Source organism: Cetorhinus maximus, chromosome 8 (assembly GCF_964194155.1).
Source record: "Cetorhinus maximus chromosome 8, sCetMax3.hap1.1, whole genome shotgun sequence".
Classification (NCBI taxonomy): Eukaryota; Metazoa; Chordata; class Chondrichthyes; order Lamniformes; family Cetorhinidae; genus Cetorhinus; species Cetorhinus maximus.
Window position 1 is genome coordinate 21,597,511 of NC_135886.1, and position 24,134 is coordinate 21,621,644.

A 24,134-nucleotide genomic window follows, 5' to 3' on the forward strand; every position below is an offset into this window, starting at 1 on the left:
CTCCCTCCTCCCCCCCGGCCCGCACAGGTAGCGCTGAGCACTACTGGCCGCGCGTTATGCTGGGCGGGCCTTAATTGGCCCATCTGCATAAAATGGCAGCGCGCAGCCAATCTTGTGCGGCGATCAGATCCGTGCCCGCCCCGCCCATAGGAAAAATCTTCCCCCAGGTTTGCCTCACAATGGGTCAAGTCTTCCATTCTGTTGGGGGTAACAAATTAGTAGCTGCAAAATCTCCACACTTCCAGGACCAAAGGCCTATTGACAGAACCATCTTGATAAAACTCCCCTAAATCCTGATGACAATTCAGGCATCCAGTAAGACATCATTCTCACTTAGAAGATAGCAATTGCCGTTTTAGCATGGGCAGATCTCACAGCACTGACGGCTGTAATAAGTAGATAGCACAGAGGCAGCAATTGAGAGCGATTTTCCTTTTTAGAATTTGTCTGGCATGCCCTCGACTCTCTTAAACCCAAACATAAAATCTCCTCTACTCAAGCAAGGTGGGTGCCTGATTGCCCACTGAACAGGCCAAGCCTTGGAAATGAAAATGAAATTGAAGGGGAGATGGTGGCATAGTGGTAATGTCACTGGATTAGTGATCCAGAGGCCCAGGACAAGGCTCTGGAAACATGGGTTCAAATCCCACAGCGGGTGGAATTTAAGTTCAATTAATAAAACATGAAATAAAAAGCTAGACTCAGTAATGGTCACTATGAAAGCATTGGTTGATTGTCGTAAAAACTCATCTGGTTCACTAATGCCCTTCAGGGAAGGAAATCTGCCATCCTTACCTGGTCTGGCCTAAATGTGACTCCAGACCCACAGCAATGCGGTTGACTCTTAAATGACTCCCTCAGAAATGGCCTAATAAGCCACCCAAGTTCAAGAGCAATTAGGGATGGGTAAATGCTGGCACTGTCAGTGATGCCCACCTACCACAAAAGAATAAATAAAAACAAATAGCGCTTTGCAGATAATTGCTCAGGCACTTCCTCTTGAAACTTTTGGTATCACTTCCACCTACCCTAAAAAGTATTACTCCAGAACAGAATTCATAAAAACTTTGCAATGCAGGGCTATTAAGGGCCAAAACTCTCATCCATGTGGGCTTATAAAGTAAAATTCTGAGAACTGTAGACCATAACCCTAAATCAAGGGCTTCACTTGTGGGGACTTTGCATTTAGTACGAGTGTTAGCAACATTATCCTCAATGAGATTAGCAACTTTACCAGCTGTTGCACTCCAGTATTTGCGTAGGGACAAAATTAGTTCAAGGAGTTGGTAAATACCTTCTTCTCTTCCCATGTACCAAATCTTTGGGCTATTATTTTTGGAGTATTCATTTTTTTCTGTACAGGTGATTAGCCAGGTTTTACTAGGGTATAGGTTGCAAGCGAGAAAAACAAAATATGCTGTATAAAGGGCTTCATCTTTGACAGAGGGACTCTGTATAGTTTGTCAGGCCTGTTAAGTATTGGGATAAACTGACCAACTGTTTTGTCCTTGGTGGTGGAAAAGGTAATCTGTAAGAACTAAGGCAAGTTTATAAATCCAAAAGATTTACTGCACAACCCTTGCTTGAGACAGCCTTCTCTAGAACAGTGTAATTATAGCCATGAGTTTGCTTTTATTCTCTCTTCTGGTACAGCTACTTGCTTTCTGAAAATGTCGTTTCTCTCAATTACATCACAATTTTATTTATCATTTGCTTTGGTTGATTCCTTAAAACAAGCACCTCCAGTTTCTGCTTGTGCTGGTATTGTAGGCCATGAGGTAATATTGATTATAAGCAGTGATGATGGCGTTTTACAGATGCTGTCTATCCCATGAGCATGTTTACTCTTGCGACAGAAGAGACAAGATCTCTCAAACTTTGAGAGGGTGTCAAAGCTCTCTTTGAAGACGTTTCAAAGAGGTAGGTCCATAATTGATGTCTTCCGCTAGTATCTGTAGGCATCAAAGGTATGATTCAGGCATTGGTGAAGAGTAAAGGGCCTGCAAATTCCACCTCTGGGACATTAAGTGCAGATTCTATTTGCCTGTGCCAAACAAATTGCAGTGTCACTGGCTGCAGTTTGTTCTGTTTTATTTGTTTTGGTGATTTTTTAATGGTCCAGTGTTTTTTTTCCGACACTGGAATGATTAATCTCTTTACTTACATATGAAGGTTGAACAAATGAGGAAGACTCCTTCACATGGAGCGGAGAATTTAAAAAGCTGTTTTGACTACAATCAGATATTTGCGCAGTGATATTCTGCTTTAATAAAGGGATCAGTAAAGTTTCTCTTATTGACCATGGATTACTTCCTAATTAATGTAAATATAACTTTGGTCCAGATTTTGCAGTCAGCGGCAAAGCAATGAAATTAACCGTTGACCTTGAAGAAAGCTGCCCACAAAGGTCTGCCGATCTCTGTGGCAAGGTTTTCCCCTTTCCAGATGGTAGTTTAATTCTAGCACCAAGTCAAGAGGTTCTGCAGGCATGTAACAGCAGTGATGTCAGCAAGCAGGGCAGCAGCCAACTGCACTCTCTCAGACAGCAAACCAGGAAATTAAAAACTCTGAATCCTTCTACTTTAACATTTCAGAGAGCAAATTATTTTTGTTTTTAATCTTAATCCAAAGATAAAAACTTAAAAAAATACACTACTTTAAAATTGTGTGTGCTTTTTTATCATAACGGAGAAATCTGGCATTGCACAAATATGAAATTAGCTTCTCATGGCCAGTGAGTGACTAACAATTATTAAGTTGGCATGGCATTAAAAACCTCATTCAACAAGGTGTAACCTTTTCAAGGGTTTTTGCAGTGAGACTAACAGAACAGAAGTGGTCATTCTGGTCAGTTCAAGATTTTCCATTGGTTGTAGTCAGGGGTGCCTCAATGGTACACCCTCTGGAGAAGCACAGAATCGCTATATCTTCTGGAATTCCACGGTATTCTGCACATGATAATGAACGTTGACAGTTCTGCTGTTTTTAATATTGTAAAATCTGGGTTTAGAGATTTTTTGAAAGTCTACAAGTCTTTTAAGGTCCCAAAAGATTGTTGAACAAATAGGCCATGAAATGTACATATTGCCTGTATATCTGGTGTGTGCCATACATAGGTATATCCTAGTCATAAGCATCTCCACTACAACTTTTGGGATTCACATGCTCCCTGCTGCTTAATAAAGCCAGTTATATGAAGTGTTTGTCACCCTGTGAAGGATCAGTGCTTTAAATTGGCAATGCAATCAAAATCTTGATAAACTTGCAGTGAGAGGATGTGCGAGAAGGTGAAATATTGCATAACAATTCTCATAGTTGTACTTTGTGATTCTCAGGCATTTTCCCAGAGTTGGAAGTGAAAATCGTATCACAGAAAAGTCCTGCTGCTGCCACTTCCTAATGCTTAGTCATGTTTTTGTTTGGCAAATTGAAGATAACAAAAATAGCTTGACTGCGCTTTGGTAAAGTGTACTAAACAGTAATTACCAACATAATAGTATTATATCTAAAGCACATTCACTAGATAGAACAATCACCATAGATAGATTAGTCAGACCAACCCTAACAATTACCTCAGAAATTGCAAGCCATTTATAATCAGTAGATCCGCAATCTTAGCTTTGAGTATTATCACTTTTTTTATTCACATGGGATGTGGGCATCATTGATTAGGACATGACTTATTGCCCATCTCTAATTGCCCTTGAGAAGGTGGTGAAGAGCCTTTTTGAACTGCTGTAGTCCATGTGGTTTTATATACACCCACAGTGCTGTTAGGGAGGGAGTTACTGGATTTTGTCCCAGTGACGGTGAAGGGACTGTGATATATTTCCAAGTCAGGGTGGTGAGTGGCTTGGAGGGGAGCTTCCAGGTTGTGATGTTCCCATGTGTCTGCTGCCCTTGTCCTCCTAGATGGTAGCAGTCATGAGTTTGGAAGGTCCTGCCTAAGGAGCCTTAGTGAGTTCTTGCAGTGCATCTTGTAGATGGTACACACTGTTGCCACTGTGTGTTGGTGGTGGAGGGAGTGAATATTTGTGAATGGGGTGCCGGTCAAGTGGGTTGCTTTGTCCTGGATTGTGACAAGCTTCTTGAGTCTTGTTGGCGTTGCACTCATCCAGGCAAGTGGAGAGTAATCCATTACACTCCTGACTTTTGCCTTAGAGGTGATGGGCAGGCTTTGGGGAGTCAGGAGGCGAGTAACTCACGACAGGATTCCTAGCCTCTGGCTTGATCCTGTAGCCACAGTATTTATAATGCTGGTTTCTGGTCAATGGTAACCCCCAGGATGTTGATAGTGGGGGATTCAGCGATGCCATTAAATGTCATGGGGAAATGAATTTTACTTAGATAAATATACAAACTTAGCAAATAATAAGAAGAGAACAGCTGCATGAAGTTAAATATATATCAGCTTAAATGACATACCTCAGGTTTTCAAAAAGTGTGCATTTACATTTCTAGTTTAACTTTGATGAAAAATGGTTCTAGCTTCACTTTGACACTAAACTTGTGCAAGCTCAAACCAGATGTAAGGCTCAAGCTGACTCTGGGGAGAAATGGAATGAGATTCTCTCCTCTGGAAATCTCATTCTGCTTCACCCTGAGGTCATCAGACTGACTTCAGATTCAGGCTGCATTTACGCTGTGACTATAATGTTGATGCAAAGCAAAAGTATTTTGTATTGACGCTACAGGTATCTAAATTCACCCTAAGTAATATTACAATTATTTTGCTGTAGTATAATTTTTAGTGCATGGTAGAGTTTGAGCACCAATGTAGCATGAAGTTTGGGTGTTATAAGTACCTGGCAATACTCCATTCTGGTTCAATCCGTAGGACAGTGGGATCGTCAATAAATTCAAACTGCAGGCTATCCTCCATCTGAGCGCGATCGACACTCACGGAAACACGCACAATGCCAGTACCATGAAGAGATGGGGCAGAAACGCAAACAACCTCAGACACAGATCTCCTTTGAAGAAAAACATGGAAAATAGTTTATTAAAAAATGCAATGTAGTGTGTCTCTAGCAGTAACCAACGTTGCAGTTCTGCAAGAAATGCAGGCATGTTTCTTAATATGAAAAAATACGGGATCAGTTCCTCACATCAGGCAGTGTATCTATGCCAAGTAACACAGGGATTATTAGGTACAGGTTTTCATGTACTATTGATAACCTGCAAATTCTAACAGATGCCATCACTGTAATGTTCCTATGCTTTTAAGAGCTGAGAGTGGTGTTTTTGCTGTTATTTTAGGACTCGGAGTTGTACTTTAGATTAGCACATTGAGAAAAAATTTTAAGCACATTCATCAATGTGATGCATATTTTTTGCATTGCTGAATTAATACTTCCTGCCTAAATCAGTACATGTCCACAAATTATTTGCAACTAAAACAGTTACATATCAGGCTAACTTAATTAAAAAGGTAGCATTTGCAGCATTATTGCATTGGTTCGGAAATATAGAACACTGAAGACTAAATCTGTCTGCATGATTTCATCATTCTTAGCAACTTCAAATGCTGGAAGCAGTTCTTATGTAGCTCATTACCTCTGCCACTGAGGGTGGGTGAAGGTCATGTTTTAACCCCTGTTTGTTAGTCTGTTAACAGTATATCTCAAAAGCTAATGGACCGATTTCAATGAAACCTAATACACAGATAGGGTATGTCCCAAGGAAGAGCTGATAAGCTTTTGGAGAAATATGAATCTGGATCCTGATTTTTATAAAGGATCCATTAACATTGAAAGATAGGAACTTAGGTTGAGTAGGCCAGTCAGCCCTTCAAGCCCCACCATTCAACTAGATCATGGCTGATCATCTACGTCAATGTCATTTTCCCATGCTATCCCCATATCCCTTGATGTCATTAATATCTAGAAATCTATCAATCTTTGTCTTGAACATGCTCAATGATTGAGCTTCCATAGCTCTCTAAGGTAGAGAATTCCAAAGATTCACTACTGTCTGAGTGAAGAAATTCCTCCTAATCCCAATCCTAAATGGTTTGCCCCTTATTCTGAGACTGTGTCCCCTGGTTCTACAGCCCCCCAGCCAAGGGGAACATCCTTTCCGCATCTATCATGTCTAGCCCCTTAAAGATTTTGTAAGTTTCAATGAGATCACCTCTCATTCTTCTAAACTCTAGAGAATACAGGCCACGCTTCTTCACTATCTCCTCATGGGGCAGTCCCACCATCCCAGGAATTAGTCTGGTGCACTCCCTCCATGGCAAGTATATCCTTCCTTAGATAAGGGGGCCAAAACTGTACACAGTACTCCAGGTGCAGTCTAACCAAGCTTCCATACAATTGAAGCAAGGCATCTTTACTCCTGCACTCAAATCCTCTTGCGATAAAGGCCAACATACCATTGCCTTCCTAACTGCTTGCTACACTGGCATGTTAGCTTTCGGTGACTTATGAACAAAGGCACCCAGGTCCCTTTGGGCATCAACACTTCCCAATCACTCATCATTTGAGAAGTATTCTGCACCTCCGTTCCTCCTGCCAAAGTGGATAACCTCACACTTATCCACATTATATTCCATCTACCATGTTCTTGCCCACTCACAGTCCAAATCTCCTTGAAGCTTCTTTGCACCCTCCGCACAACTCTTATTCCCACCTTGTTTTATGTCATCTGCAAACTTGGAAATATTACATTTAGTCCCCACAACAAAATCATTGATGTGGCTACCAATGCTGGCAGCCAACGTGTGCACAGCAAGATCACAGAGTCACAGAATTTTAACGGTACAGAAGGAGGCCATTTGGCCCATCATGTCTGCACTGACTCTCCAAATGAGAATTATGACCTAGTGCCATTGCCCTGTCTTTTCCCCATACTCCTGCACATTGTTTCTATTCAAATAATCATCTGATGTCCTCTTGAATGCCTCGCTTAAACCTGCCTCCACCATATTTCCAGGCACTGCATTCCAGAGCTGAACCACTCGTTGAGAGAAAAAGTTTTTCTCACGTCACATTTGCTTCTTTTGCAAATCATTTTAAATCGGTGCCCTCTGATTCTCGATCCTTTTATGAGCAGGAACACCTTCTCCCTATCTATTCTGTTGAGCCCCTTCATGATTTTGAACATCCACATCAAATCTCCTCTTAGTCGCCTTCTCTCCAAGGAGGACAGTCCCAATCTCTCCAATCTATCCTCATAGCTGAAGTTTCTCATCCCTGGAACCATTCTTGTAAACCTCTTCTGCACTCTCTCCAATGTGTTCCCAACCTTCCTATAATGTGGCACCCGAACTGTACACAATACTCCAGCTGAGGTCTAACAAGTGTCTTACATAAATTCAGCATAACCCCCTGCTCTTGTACTCTATGCCCCTGTCAATAAAGCCTAGGATACTATATGCTCTCTCCATCTGTCCTGCCACCTTCAATGATCTATGCACATATACACCCAGCTCTTTCTGCTCCTGCACCCCCTTCAAAATTTCACCTCTTATTTTATATTGTCTGTTCATGTTCTTCCTACTAAAATGTATCACCTCACACTTCTCTGCATTGAACTTTATCTGTCACCTATCTGCCCACTCCACCAACATGTCTTTGTCCTCTTCAAGTTCCACGCTGTCCTCCTCGCAGTTCACAACACTCCCAAGCTTCGTATCATCTGCAAACTTTGAAATTGTCCCCTGCACACCAAGATCTAGATCATTAATATATATCAGGAAAAGCAAGGGTCCCAATACCAACCCCTGGGAAACTCCACTACAAACCTTCCTCCAGCCCAAAAAATATCCATTTACCATTACTCTCTGCTTCCTATTTTTCAGCCAATTTTGTAACCACGTTGCTACTGTCCCTTTTATTCCATGAGCAAAAACTTTTCTCACAAGCCTTTTGTGTGGCACTGTATCAAATGTCTTTTGAAAATCCACGCACACCACATCAACAGCATTACCCTCATCGACCTTTTCTGCTACCTCTTCAAAAAATTCCAGCAAGTTAGTTAAACACGACTTCCCCTTTAGAAATCCATTCTGGCTCTTCCTTATCAACCCATATTTTCCATGTGACTACTAACTCCATCCCGAATAATTGTATCTAGAATCTCGCCCACCACTGAAGTTAAAGTGACTGGTCTGCAATTTCTGGACTTATCCTTACAACCTTTTTTGAACAAAGGCGTAATGTTTGTAATTCTCCAGTCCTCTGGCACCACCCGAGTCTAGGGAAGACTGAAAGTTCATGGCCAGTGCCCCTGCAATTTCTACTCACTTCCTTCAATATCTTTGGGTGCATCTCATCCGGTCCCGGTGCCTTGTCAACTTTAAATACCGACAGTCTAATCAACATTTCCTCCTTATCAATTTTGAGCAGCTGGGGCCCAAGTACTAATCCTTGCAGTACCCCACTAGTCACAGCCTGCCAACTTGAGAATGACCCATTTATTCCTACTCTCTGCTTTCTGTCCCTTAACTAATCCTCAAACCATGCCAGGGATTATTACCCCCATCCCATGTGTCTAATTGTGTTTACTAACCTGTGTGGAATCTTATCGAAAACCTTCTGAAAATCCAAATACACCACATCCACTGGTTTCCCCCTATCTATTCTGCCTGTAACATCCTCAAAAATCTCCAACAGGTCAAACATGATTTCCATTTCACTAATACATGTTGACTCTGCCCAATCAGATAACGATTTTCTAAGTGTCCACACTTTATAATAGATTCTCACATTTTCTCTACTACTGACATCAGGATAACAGGTCTGAGGTTCCCTGTTTTCTCTCTCTCTTCTTTCTTAAACAGTGGGGTTACATTTGCAACCTTCCAATCTGTGGCACCATTCCAGAAATATAGAATTTTGAAAGATGACCACCAATGCATCCACTATCTCTGTAGTCACCTCTTTCAACACTCTAGTACGTAGATCATCGGGTCCCAGCGCTTTATGAACTCATCCCCATTAATTTCTCCAATACTACTTTTTTTAGTAATACTAATTTTCCTCAGTTCCATGTTCTCACTAGTACATTGGTTCGCTATTATTTCTGGGATATTTCTTGTATTTTCCTACATGAAGACAGACATAAGGTAATAATTTAGCTTCTCTGCCATTTCCCTTTTCTCCATTATAAGTCCCCCTGTCTCTGCCTGTAATGGACCCACATTTGTCCTTGCTAATCTTTCCCTTTTTACATAGCAATAGAAGCCTTTATAGTCCATTTTTATGTTTCTTGCTAGTTTACATTTATATTCTATTCGCCCTTTCTTTATCAGTTTCCTGGTCCTCCTTGGCTGAATTCTAAAATGTTCCCAATCCTCATGCTTACTACTTTTTTTGGCAACTTTATGAGCCTCTTCCTTTAATCTAATAGAATCTTTAACTTCCTTTGTTAGCCACCGTTGACTCACTTTTCCTGTTGGTTCTTTGTGCCTTAAAGGAATGTATATTCTATTAATTCCATGTATTAATGTATTAGTTCTTAAAATACTAGCCATTGTTTGTCTATTGTCATACCTTTTAATGTGTTTTTCCAATTCACTACAGCCAACTTGCCCCTCATAACTTCATAGTTTCCTTTGTTTGGATTTAAGACCCTAGTTTCGGACTGAACTACATCATTTTCAAATGTAATAGAAAATTTCTACATATAATGGTCACTTTTCCCCAAGGGTTCTTTTACAAAAAAATTATTAATTAGCCCTCTCTCATTGCATAATACTAGATCTAAAATAGCCTGCTCCTTAGTTCAACATACTGGTCTAGAAAACCATCATCTCGTACACATTCCAGGAATTTGTCCTCCACAGCATTAGTGCTCATTAGATTTACCTAGTCTATATATAGATTGAAGTCTCCCATGATTACTATATTTCCCTTGTTACATGTACCTGAAATTTCTTGATTTATCCCATGGGTAAATTAATTTTTAAAAAAGTATTTTGTTGTTAGTTTCATTTGGAATGTTAATTGTTTTAGAATATTTCAAATAATCTCAGCTGCTGTGGTGGAATTTGTCACAGTTGTCAAAATGTGAGCAGAGTTTTCAGAGCAGGTTGCTGGATGTGGATTGGCTTGAAGCCTTCTCAGTGAGATGGAAGTTCTTGTTAAAAGATTTATTTTTTCAGCTTTGTAGTCACAGAGCATCAACAAGGCAGGGAAAAGCCTTAAGGAAGGGTTGCATAATTGTAATAATGTTGAGTTAACTCAGCGTGGTGAGGTGTGCACTCTACTGAGCTGTTGTGATCTGGAATATTTTGCGGTAAAATGGTACTTTTCACAACTAGGTAAATCTCGGGCATCTAGATTGCATTATGAATCTAATAAAGATTTGGAAATACCATTCTGGCTCACTGATGCAGTTGATTATATATATATTTCCCTTCTCACATATTTACCCTAATTCTTGAAATAGCATCTAGTTTTCTATTCTCACTTAGTTATGTTATTTTATGTCGCATACTTGGATCTCCCCTGGGATTGCTCATGGTGTTTGGAGATTCAGTGCGTATATGATGTTTCATTGCCACCTTGGCTTGTCCCTTTAATGATACTGTTCAAGTTATCTCGGGGGGGATTTCAAATAATTATGGCAGCTTGTAAGTTGCCAAAGTCAATTTCATGTCAATAAATCGCTTGAAACTTTCAAGCTGCAGGTAATAAGAACCCAGGATGAAATATTGACATTCTCCCTCTCTTTCAACATGCGTAAAAAAAAAATTCCCACAGCTTATAAATTGGACATTCGCTTACATACTCTTAAGCACCAATGAATGAGATCAATAGTGCATACTGATTGATGAGAACTGCAATTATTACATTCAACAAAAGCAGACTACAGTTATAAACTCAGCAAAGGGAATCATTAATGTAATGCAGCGTCACAGTGATAGTTCTATTATGTTCCAAGGCTATTACAGTAGTGCTGGGGTTTTCCACTGTAATATATGAGAAAGAACATTTGTAAATTTGGAATGCACACACTCCAGTAGAAGAGCAAGGGTATCCAGCAAGCCTCAGGCGACCCATATGCAGCATTACGGTCGGATGGGTTATATAATAAAGACTGTATTTTGTGCTACTACCACCCGTCTGAGCTACTCCGAATTCTTCAGTAATTAGCTATTCAGATTATTATTAGCCTGTCAGGACTATTTTCATGTAATTCTATTCTGTTCAAGTCTGTTCATCAGAGGAGATTGAAAATAGAAAGCTGTAATTAGTGTGGATCTCATTAAACTCTTCCAGCCTGTGGCGCTCAGCCAGAAATCAAACCACATTATTTCTAATGGAATACAGATCGGTTCTATATTAAGAGTTTATTGACTAACATACTGTTCTGTGCCTGTGTACAGACTGAATCTTTCCTTAATATGTTGCGTTGGTCAATAGCTTCATATTGTGCACATGGCATTTCTTGCTCTGAATCAGCATCGGCCAAGGCATTTTGCAAACAATTAAAAATTCCCTTGCTTTCTCTCTCCCACATTTAAACTGCTTCTTTAATTACTAAGCAATAAACACATCAAGGAATATCCTTGTTAGTCAATAAAATCTACGCAAATTTCTCAACAGTTACCACTGCAAAATCATTTTTTGCAATTCCCCATTGTTTGAAATACAGAGTGAGAACTTTTTAGACTATTTTCTCTTTTATTTTTGTAATTGTGCTCCAGTATATCCTGTATGTAGAATTCCTGCAGCCTAAAAATTTTACTATAAATTTGTAGTAACAATGTCAAAAATGAGGCCACGATCAGATCAGCCATGATCTTATCGAATGGCGGAGCAGGCTTGAGGGGCCAAATGGCCTACTCCTGCTCCTAATTCGTGTGTTTGGCTGTCATCGAGCACTGCACCAACATTGGAACTCTTCCAAAGGCAGCAAGCTTTCAATCCTAAGCACGAGCACAGTATAACCCTTAACTTGGAATCAGTTAAAGGTTGTAACCAAATCACAGGGTTTAAATAACATTATCAGCACAAGCTCTACTCTCATAATTTTTGATATCACCAGAATAACATGATTTGGTTACAGCCTTGTAAAACACTTCCACTTAACTCTCAAGTACCCATTCTCAGTCTTTTTTTTTCTGTTGCTGAAACAAAGCTGCATCACTGAGAGCTGGCAAATCCAATATCTGAAAGTGATTTATGTTTTAACACAATTAGCAATAACGTGTCCAAACACAGCAAGGATTTTACTTCACAGCAGTGTCAGAAATTTCCTCACAATCGTGTGGCCATTGACATACCTGCTGACACTGCCATTCACAAAGCTTCAGCACAGGCACGTTGGCCACTGAGAGCATGTCCCCCACCTGTCTTGAGTTGAATAGTAATAGGAAGGTAAAATAAAAAGATACCGCGCTTACAATGTCATTGGCCAGCTTCACCAAGACTGCCAAGTGGAACGCCTTCCACCTGCTCTTTAAGACACAGGACATAAGATCAATTCCCTATAGCCAGTGGGGATCTTTTGAACTTAGAACAAAGGAACAGCAGTTCCAAGATCAAGCAGTGCTGCCGATTGTCAGAATTCATATGAAGACGAGGTCCTCCATGCAAAATGGTGAAAATATGGTCCTTACTTGAAATGATAAAAGCTTCATTTTTATACTGAGCTAGGTGAGGGCTGGCTGTAGTGGTGTGGGGGAGGGGGGGGGTGGTGGGGAGATGGGATATAATAGTTTGGGTCTTTGAAGCCAACAATCAGATGCACTTCTGGACTCCCACTGGATTTTCTTCAAGGCAGTATACTTTATCTCAAATTTACAGGAAGATATACCAGCCATCAAATGGTCAACTTAGAATACAGTTGCTCAATTTGTTTCAAGTTATACTGACAGGAGACTGGATTGAAATCAGCCTAACTCGTTTTGTTTAGGACTCCGTTGGAGTGACTTTTGCACCTGTCTGGGCTGGACCTGAACCTTGGACCCAGAAACAAATGGGCAGTGTTGAAATCCACTAGATTTAAACTTAGAAATTAAGATAAATTTAACTTCACGCAAAGCTTGTGTTTTACGGAAATGCTTATGGTGCAGTTCTAAGCTCTGATTGACATGAAGTTGAACTGACTAAATATTTTTGACGATTCTGTTCAAATCTTAATTCCACTGTATGTGCTTTGTATGTTCTTTCACATGAAAAGACAGATAAGCCTGCTGCAACAACACAAAAGCAGCAGATTGTGGAGGCTAAGAATATAAAATACGAATAAAAAACGTTGGAAAACTCAGGGCAGGCAGCACCTACGGAGAGAGAAACAGAGTTAATGTTTCATGTCGGGATAACCTTTCGTCAGGTGAGAGGTGCTGTTCTATCAAATGTTCAAAGGTGCATAAAAATGATGTCAATCTAAGCACAGATTTAAACTGCTTTGAGGCAATTTATTCAAACTTGCAGAAAGCACCAGTTTGATGGTGCAAGAATTAAATAAAAACAGTGTGACAATCAAGATTACAAGAGAAATATCAACCCCATTATCTACAAGCCATCCTCGTATTTTTATCTACATGTTTTTGAGCTTCTTTTGAAAAACAACAAGGCAGGAAATGTCAGCTACTTAGAATGTTTCACTGGGACCAAGGAAAGGGTTTTATTTTAAATGTTGAAGAAATAAAATCAGAAAAGAATTGTCATTCAAATACAGTATTGACCAATGAATTAAATATAAAAGATAAGATTAGATTTGACTCATTGGAGCCCAGAAGAATTGACTGTCATAAGTAAACTGGAAGCATTAATGGCTTTGTTGTAGATCTAATCTCCACTTATTGGGTGTAAGCGCAGATATCCTTGCTTGAAGTGACCAGCTGCAAAAAGGGAACACTGGGCAGAATCCTGAGTGTGTTAAAAAAGAAATCAAGTTTTGGAATCATTTCCAGGCCCTGACCCTGCATTTACTGTCAGGGCACACATCTGGAAGCTCATCCCGGAGGTGGCCAATTAAATGGCTGCCTTTGGGTCCGCTGTCCAATTATGGGTGGTGGGAGAATTCCTGAGGCTTCAAGCTCAATCAGAAGGCCTGCAGCCTTGGAAAGATGGTAGTCCCCCAGTAGAAATGGGCACTGCCCCTGCAGGAGGGGAAGCATGAATCTGCATTTGGAAAGGTATTCAGTTTAGGTAAAACAAATGATGGCCACAATTGCCAGGGGAAAAGGATAGCTGGCGGCCGTTGTGACCTGCTGATCGCTGTGCCTCTGGTGCGAGGTGGGGAAGAGGCTGCTGGGTGGGGTGGAAAAAGTGCGTCAGGAAGATGCTGCTGGGTGGGTAACCTCCACCAGTGATGAACCCCTCCCCCCCGCAAATGCCAGGAAGATGCTGCTGGGCGGGTAACCTCCACCAGTCATGACACCCCCCCTCTGGGAAGATGCTGCTGGGCGGGTAACCTCCACCAGGGATGAACCCCCCTGCCCTCTGGGAAGATGCTGCCAGGCGGGTAACCTCCACCAGGGATGAACACCCCACCCCCCACCCCTCCCCTCTGGGAAGATGCTGCCAGGCGGGTAACCTCTACTAGTGTCAACCTCCCTCTGGAAAGATTACCTGATGCTAATATTTCTGACTTTGCTCCCAGTCCCGCCTTTAAGCCTGCCCCTGTGGAACTGGGAAGATTCTGCCCATTGTTTTAACAGGAAAGAAAGTGGTTAAATTTTTAGAATATCTTTTGCTCTATCACCTTAAGCATATATTCTGGGCTATACCTGAACAGTATAGGGCCACAGTGCATTGTTGCCTGATCGTACATAGGAACAGGAGTAGGCATTTAGCCACTTGAGCTTGCTTGTCATTCAATTAGATCATGCCTGATCTGTGCTTCAACCCCATTTACCTGTCTTTGTTCCATATTTCTCTATAACCTTACCTAACAAAATCAATCTAACTCTTGAAAACTTCAATTAACCCACTAACCACAGACTTTTGATTTGTACTATCTTCTGTGTGATCAAGCATTTCCTGATTTCACTCCTGATTTTAAGATTATATCCTCTTAAATTCCCTACACGAGGAAACAGCTTTCTTAATCGACCTTATCAAATACTTTTATTTTAAACATCTCAGTTAGATTATCCATCAATTTTCTAAAACTGAAGGGAATACAAGCAAAATTTATGCTCTATACAACTGAAGCATAACTTCCTCTCCTTTCATTCCAGTCCTCTGGAGATAAAGGCCAACATTCCATTAGCCTTTTTAATTGATTTTTAATCTGGCCATGAGCTTTTAAGTGATTTGTGTATATGGACACCCAAATATCTTCGCTCCCCCACAGATCCTAGTTTCTTACCATTTGGAAAATACTCTTATTTGTCTTTCTTGAAACCAAATTGGGTGACCTCACAACTCCCCACATTGAATTCCAATTGCCATAGTTTATCGACCCACCTCCCTTTGTGACTTTCTGCTTGCATCTGTTAAACACAGGGTCTTCTTATCTGTCATTGGACTGAATCCAATGCAAGCTTGAAAGGTTAATGCTTCCTTTATCTTTGCTAATTGCAAAGGTTTACATGATCAGTACAGCTAGAATCAATCTGGAAGTACTGGCAACCCCATTTTCTTGGACCTTAAATTGATGCAAATTATTCAAAATCATCTGTTTACATGGATCAATGCTACCATTGGTTGTGCTGGGCAAGTTTTGTTCCTTTTAATTTATGATTGACATCTGAAATTGTTGCCTGTTCTATTTCCCTGCAATTGATTATAAATTATTGCATGAGATGCTTGCCCTAATCATATCACAAGCGTTAATATCTGCCTTAAGATATTTGAATGATAGAACCCATTCACTTTGGCTGATATCAACCATGTCAATTATTTTCAGCACAATACTGATCAAGTTTTCTCACCATTTCTGCAATAGACATAATATAAAAATAATGAATAAAGGTAAAGCTCACATCTTAAAAGATAGTTAAACGTTGAAGTTTACTCTTAATTATTTTTAATATCCGATCCCGCCAATGAAAATAATTATTCTCAGTGATTCATTAGTTCCCATCGATCTGTAAATTGGGGATTTCTGAGATTTGTAGATGTGATGTTCAAGCAGGATGCTCTCAGTCATGTAGAATATATTAGTTTGACTTTATGATTGCAATTCAGCTCACTCAGTAAATTTTAAAAAACGCTTTCTTTCACTTGAACAGTTCCAACTTAGTGCTGAACAATCCTCAAACTTCCGGAACGAAAACAATTCTGTTTCGCACTTGCTTTTTTCCCTCACCTGTAAAACTCACAGGTTTGATTCCCAAACAGCACATTGACATTGCTGCCAGCTCCGAGGTATTTTCCAGTAATTGTTACCATCGTTCCCCCAGACTCGGGACCTCGATTCGGGTTCAGGTTCTCCAGAGAAGGCTTCTGTCAAAAGGAGGCGAGAAAACAAAGACACACATTTAAAGAGAAATAGACAAAGACTGATTAAAAATAAAATTACTTCTCCAGTTTGTTCCAACTGATACTATTAAGGAATTTCTTTGCAAGATGTATCGCTCTTATGATAACATAACCAAAGATCCTTGGCTTACATTTATTTAACTTCCCTTCTTCTCCCTTCCCAAGGGCCTTCAGCAGAATCTACATATCTCTGAAGGCTGTCATCTTTGAAGGTTTGAAAAGAATACCTTCAATGACTGCCCTCTTTTTCATTTATTTAACTTTTACCGCCAGCAGTATCAGCTTGAATTATACAGTTGGTTTTGCAACATAGGATTTCAGAGGCCACCTGAAAGGCCTTTGGAACTGTATGTATTATCTTTTGGGATAATAAAAGGCAAAAAACAAATTACCATAAATGCCTTGGGCAGTGGAGCAAATTCTTCAAATGAGTGAGCTCAAGTTCCATTTTTCTCCCCTGTTAAATGGCTAACTAACAAAAATAAATAATAGCTTCTGATGTACATTGAGAAAAGGTGATTTAAAAGGAATCTATTCACTTTGCTCTCACTCGCTCAACATGGTTCCAGATCTGGCGTATACCACCAAAGGCAGTCTGAATAATTTTAGTTCAAACAGTGTCAGTCAAATTTGCTTCACTAGAATAGAATCAGCCCCTCATTGTAATGCTAATCAAAGAATCAGAATATTCTTTGATGGTTGGGGAAACACATTTAACATGGAGGAAATAGAGAAGTTGTGAAATGTTTGGAACACTGTCGGTAAAAGAAGGTGGGAAAATGTAGTTCAGCCTGTTTTTGCAAAATGTTGCATTTTTAACAAGTGAAAAATGCCAACAAATTAATCATTCACAGCAAATAAAAATGATAATGATGATCTTATTTAATAAAAAATGTATTTAGGTTGGACAATTTGGTCATTTAACTATTTTGTACAGTCCAAAAATGACAGATTTCAGCTTTCACTGAAATTCCTGAAGGCAATATTCTGAAAAGAATGCCTTCAATGATCCTCGGGGAAATCAATATTTTGGTACATGAAGACATTGATGTATGTGCATACCCGTGTAGTGTGTTTATACATACCATACACCCTTTTACCTGCCAGCAATGAGCCTGCAGTATCTTATGAAGAAATTCAGCAAAACTTTCAGACTAAATCATACAAATTTTGTGTGTTGCAGGTGCCCCTAATACACAAATTAAAGTTCTCTGATTTTGAATGGATTATTTTCCATTAAGTTCTGTATGCAGGAGTTTTATTTGGGCAAAACATTCCCAACTCACTTGATCTACAAAATTCTCACGTGTTCATGGCAACTGACAATTTCAAGATGCTCAGAGAATCTTTGGAGTCATTGTAATGAGCTGTGGGTTGACTTTACTTGGAGTTGGGGTGGTGGGGGAACATGAGGCAAAGAAAAGTAAGTAATTAGCGAAGGGAAGTGAATGGAGTGTAAAGAAACAGCAGAAGAACAATGTGGACAAATAACAGAGACACGGATTGACACACAGATAGGCAGAGATACTGGCACACAGAGCCAAACAGGGGGGAGCATACCACAGAAATACAGAAGACAGAGGCAACAACAGTAAAGACAGAGTGGGAAAAAGAAACGTAGGGTGACCAGACATCCCGGTTTTGCCGAGACAGTTCTGGTTTTTCATTAAATGTCCCGGTGTCCAGGCAATTTCCTAAAAATCGTTCCGATGTCCTTTTCTCTTTTTGTCAAATGTAAATTGGGCCGGGGCGGGGGGGGGGGGGGGGGGGGGGGAGAAAATCTGTGCAAAATTTCGTCCTTCTTTTTAGACTCGCATCTCATTGCACGCAGCTGGCCTGTATTCCCCTCCCCACCGCCCGCTTGATGTCGCAAGTGGGTTGTCACTACCTTTTTGGTGCTGATGACGACTTTTAAACAATCTACAGAACAGGGTTGCCAGCTCTGGCTGGACATATTTCAGGAGATGGCATCACATGACCTTCTACAACTGCCCCTCCCCTGCACGCCTACCATTGGTCACCTAATATGTCAATCATCACAGGGCCTCGCCTGCCATGGCTTTTCAATGTGCCCGCTTTTGACTTTTGAAAATCTGATCACCCTAGAGAAACATAAAATCTATAAAAGCAGAAAAGTAGGAACAAAGCAAAATTAAACGGCAAATCATAAACATATTATAATTTTGGACTTGAAAAAAATCCTGCTTATGAACGGCGAACGCAAGTAGGAAAATAAAGTTTCATTACTCCCCCCCACTTTTCACAAAAATAACTGCAAAAAGTACAATGTTCACTGACAGTCAGGTTAGGACACAGGAGTGCTACAATTAAATGATAGTGTCTTGCATATTCTGTAAAGTCAGAAATTAAAAACATTTTGAGTATATCAAATGCTGATGCCAGTCAGGAACATCAAGCAAAGGTGTAATCGTCTCTCTTTGTCAGTACTTTAGAGTTGACCGTGACAATGGGAGCAGAGTAACTGAAATGGAAAGGTAACAGACATCCAAGAAACCTTGGTAAAGGATTAAAGCTAGTCTATAAAGGGAAATAAACGAGATAAATCAGGAAGTGCGTATTAGGTGATTATAAAATGGAAGTAAATTCTAAAATACAGTAGATTGTACAAAATCGACGAAACTTAATTTCTCCATTTCTGCCCTGGGATGGGCTTTGTGGAAGAATGACATTTCTCAGCTGGTCACTGAGCCACTCATTCTCAGATTAACTCACCACAAAGGTATACTGCTGTGACGACTCTGTCATAAATTCAGGCTTACACTCCCCAACGCAGAGCTGCACGGGACCAGATTCTTTGTGGGGCCTCGCTTCCCCCATTTCACACACAATTCTGCCAAAGAAAGCATGAAAGTAAGAACACAGAATTAGAACATATGTCACCTTCCAGCACTTATACGCGCATCTGCCGTTAAATGGCTGCTTTCTAATTTTACGCTGACATTTTCCACTGAAATAAATGAATGTTCCTTGGCAGAGAGCGGGACAGATTAAGCTGCTGTCACACTCCTGCACAACTAACAAATTGTCCCCTACAGCAAGTAGCACATGGCGAATTTCAATTATGCGGAGTAAAAAGAAAACATGAAAATATAACACTAAGATTAACTCCGGAAGAAAGGCAGTATGGTACAAAGCAATTTATTACAATTAACCATCACTTTGTCTCTCATTTTGTAATATTCCATCATTGCACACAACACAAAGTAATGGCAGACTAGGCGTGCAAACTGAACAGTAAAAGACAATCCCATCTCTTTAACAAACCACTCTAAAAGCAATTTATGAGAGCAAACCACACATTTCACTGTACACAGAATTTTTAAAAAACTCAGTATGATTCTAAGACAATTTTCATGAAAATGCTACTGCCTGTTTTAAGGTAGCACAGTACTTCCAGAAGGCTTAGTATTGAACCATAGGCAAAGTGTAATACAAAGGAAAGAATAATATGCTTTAATAGCACACAATTTGTCAAAAATCCAATTGAGTTTTTAAGTTAATGAAGTAGAATTAATGATGTACAGACAGTTCTTAATTTTCTCACTTTACGGAAGAACTAGATGCTGATGAATGACATAATATTTGCATGAATCAATTTTAGCAATGATGTTTTATTGTCACTACAACATTGCACCTTCCTTGTAAAATCCTACAAAACTCTTTTCAGGGGTGATGCACTGAATTGGAAATTGCCGTAAGCAGGCACCTCATTAACATGGAAATGAAGAACCGTTGGTGTGGCTTTGCATGAGCCATTTGTGCCATTCCTGCTACTACCAAGCAGCAAAACCAGATAGCAACCCCCACCACCCCCACTGCCCCATCCATTACAAAGCCAATCTTTGAAAAACGAAGAGGGTTTTAATCTCTCCGAGCAAGCACTCTGCTTACACTAGTACAAAATTAATCTTAAAAACAGAAAGCAGTCCTTTAGCAACATCCCATTTGATATTTCTCAAAGTTTAAATCTATTATAAGTAAAATCGATAAAACTGCAAGTTGTTGGGACAGGGGGTCCTTTCTTTTGGGAAAACTAAATAGGCACATTAATGATCCCTCTCCTTGCGTAGGTAAGATGACCTTTCAGGCCATCTGCACAAAAACGTTGATGATTAGAAAGTTTCAAAGATATGGACATACTCAGCAGGCCTGTCAGCACCTGTGGAGAGAGAAACAGCGTTAATGTTTCAGGGCTGTGACCCTTCATCAGAACTTGAATCAGAGTCAGGATCAGTTCTGATGAAAGGTCGCCCACCTAAAACGTCCGGCAGGATTTTACGGCCCTGCTGAAGTCAGTGGACTTTTGAATGGCTTGCTGTGTTTTATGACCCCCACCCTGCCCCCACCGTGACAGGGCCGTAAAATTCTGCCCATTAACTCTATTTCTCTTTCCGCAGATGCCATCCGGCCTGCTGAGTGTTTCCAGCATTTTCTATTTTTATTTCAGATTTCCAGCATCTGCAATATTTTACTTTTGTGCTACAGATATTGGGATAGATTTTCCAGCCATTCACAAGCCAATGTTGGGTTTAGGACTCTGTGGTGATATCCTTGCTTCTAGTATCTGAACAAATATTCCAAAATTTCCCCCCTAGATGTTCACAAACCCTGGTTTTACTTCAGGCCCAATTCTGAAACATACCATTATTGGTATAATTTAACAGTTCATACATCCCCCTAAATCAATGTTCCCTTTCTGGCATTTCTTGCCTGTTCTATGCTTTGCTAATGTTATGTTTGAAGCCAACACATTAAATGTTTGCATGGACTTGATGGACCGAATGACCTCATGTCGTGTTGTGCTGTAATGACTCTATGGGCTGGATTTCACAAGGTGCTGCGGTGCCTACTCAGTGCACCCCACCCAGCCCCCTCACTGGTGGGGGGAAACCCACCCACAATCCCAATGCCTGCCCCGCAGTAATGTAATGCTGGGAGCGCTGTTAATTGTTTATAAGGCGACGCCTCCACTCCTTTCTCAGGAAGGGGTCCAGCCTTTCAGAGCTGCCAACCAATTGGATGGCCGGCAGCCCTGCAGTCCCAGCAGCACAGCCAGAAGTGGTGGCCACGGCTGGTACTACAGGCAGTTCAACCACACCGAAAAGTCCAGATAAGCCCGGGGTCAAGAGTCCTGGCGAGGGGTGTGAGGGGGACGGGTTCAATAGGCTAGGGGCAGAGAGTAAAATGGCAGGGGGAGAGGGTGGGGTAGGGGATTACCTGGAGGAGAACAACTACCAATGATGGGTTCAGGGGCCCCTAAAGGAGGTTTCCCCACTTTCCCTAACACCAGCCTGTGCAGCTAATGCTGCTGGACTTCCTGCATGGCATGAGCCTCCCTCCAGCAGCTGTAAGTTCATTTGGCAGTGGGAGATGAGGCTCTTAAGTGGCCATTAATTGGCTACTTAAGGGCCTCATAAGGCTGAAGGTGGGCAGGGTGCTCAACGCCTCTCCTGCTCCCCCACCCCTCCCACCCATGTATAATTTCAGAGATGTCAGGGGAACGGATAGGTGTCAGGAAGGCCTCCAATTAGTTCCCCCCACCAACCACCCCTTCAAGCACGTCACGCTATGAATCAGTTAACAACGGAGATGGTGACACTGTGAAGGATAACAGCATTATCCATGGACAGGCAGCTGCTGGACAGATGGATGAAACAGACACTACTAAATGAAGCCTTCTCTTCAGGTATTGCTATGTTGCCGAACCTGGACAGTTTGTCTTCAGCTGTGGTTCTGCTTGTCCATCACAAAATTACTGTGTTACTTAAAATAGCAGTAGAACTAATGGTAAGCATACATTAGTCACAGCAAATGTTACATTTATTTTATTTATCCAGTAGAATTTCTTCAGGAGGTATCAGGCTGTATATATTGCACCAAGTGTTGGCAGACCAATATGGTTCATTTCATTTATTACACAGCTTGAATGCTTCAGACAAAGGTCTGGCCAAGGGCCAGCACACTTCTAAAGGTCAATGTGTAAATGCACCAATTGAGTGTTCAGTCTGGCTGCTCTGTGACAGCTTTAATTTTGAACAATGGATTCATAAATCTTAGAGGATAATTTACTTCAGCACATGAAATATTGGGAGAAAATCTTGATAAAATGTACAGAGAGTGAATCTATTGATGCTATTACTTTAATTGACATATACTTCTTAATTAAGGTGTTTCTAAGAACAGATTCTGAATAAACACAGGTAGACACAACATTGAATTTAAGACTGTAAAAAGATTTTTTGTGTGCACTGTTCAACAAAATCATAAACCTGTTTCTAAACACTACAATTCCCATATCACCAACATAACACAGAGTTCAAATCATCGCCAATAATCCTGGAATTAATTGAAAAATTAATTATAAAGCTAGAAATTATACAGAAAAATGCTTAACATATATGTACAATCTTTTGTCCATTAATTTAACAAAGGATTTAATTTAACCTGCAGGTTAAAATAATGAGCAGGGGAATATCACACATTACTTTTAAATGTTTGTCTGACAACAGTAATTTCAAGGCTATAATGTTTATATTGATTTTGAAATCTTATCTCAGAATTCAAAGCGTTAATCACTGGTTTTCATGAATACAAATGTTCATTTGGTTAAAATTTATTGAGATTCATTTCAGCTCCCAAAGGACATATTCACAGCAGGAAACTAGTCTAAACATGAAGTCTAAATAAATCACTTTCCTCATATAGAAATTATTTTTTTATGAGGGAGTTAACTCTTACAAAGCTTGATTTATTTTAACCGTGAAATTTTTGATTTTTGGCACACTTTAGTGTCTGTAAGATAGTTTATTAATATCTACATGGTTGACAGTCCAAAGCCAGAGAGAATTCGCTGTAACTGGACAAGAGAATGGAGTGCAAAATGACATATCTGTTTCACCCTCTCTACAAGTTAATCTCTTACATCTGTGCTATCCTAATCACCAGGAAAGTATAACGGTCCAAAGGGGAAAGCCAGGGCACCAGTGTCAGGCAAGATTCAAAACATTTTTTTTTTTAAATTGAAAATTGTCTCCACTTCCAAGTACTTTGATTTCTAGTGGATTACAGTTTCACAGACAGTGGTAGATTAGTTAGATGGTCTTTAGTCAGTATAGTTATTGGGTGCCATTAATATATTTGGTCAAGGCCAAACCCAATCTTGTCCTTGTCTACAATCGTGACATTTCTGTTGTTGCACTGGCTGAAACTAGATCACTCATGAAGGATGATCTTGGGTCCTTCTTGGTTTGTATAATCCAACCAATGGATGATTTCAATCAATCACAACCTTCCTTGAGCAGGTTTTATATAAATACTGACGTGATTCCAAGACTGGATTCATAAATTAAATTAAAACAACACAATTTTCTGAATTACGCCAGTGACAAATAATCCCATTAAATGTTCCAACAATGAGGAATTCCTTAGCTGGTTTCAACATTACCAGTGGTATTAAGATCACTGTTCTGTGTTCCAGGCACATTATATCAATTTTTTTTTGAAGTGTTGGGTTTAAAAGCTTTAGAGTTACATTGTAATTGTTGCCAAACATTAACATAGCATTACAACGGTTCAGTTTTGCTCATTATTAGAATACTATTGATAAAGCACATGAAATATTACACATTAACTGGTAGAATCAATATTCTATTTAATTAATTCCTGATAGAGTCAGATAAAAGTAATACCTGGCAGATTTATATGTTTTGAAGTAAAACATTATAC

At 40.2% G+C, this 24,134-nt stretch overlaps 1 protein-coding gene across 2 annotated transcripts in view; it reads right to left on the reverse strand.

Annotated features, from left to right (window-relative positions):
- The window catches only part of LOC144683516 (plexin-A2-like), a 393,900-nt gene that overhangs the window by 90,091 nt on the left and 279,675 nt on the right, over nt 1-24,134 (reverse strand). For both annotated transcript variants that reach the window (XM_078546585.1, XM_078546586.1), the window contains exons 14-16: nt 19,122-19,239; nt 16,216-16,352; nt 4,806-4,973 (exon numbers count right to left, since the gene is read on the reverse strand). In XM_078546585.1, the coding sequence (XP_078402711.1) occupies nt 4,806-4,973; nt 16,216-16,352; nt 19,122-19,239 (423 nt within the window). The remainder of the gene's footprint in view (nt 1-4,805; nt 4,974-16,215; nt 16,353-19,121; nt 19,240-24,134) is intronic.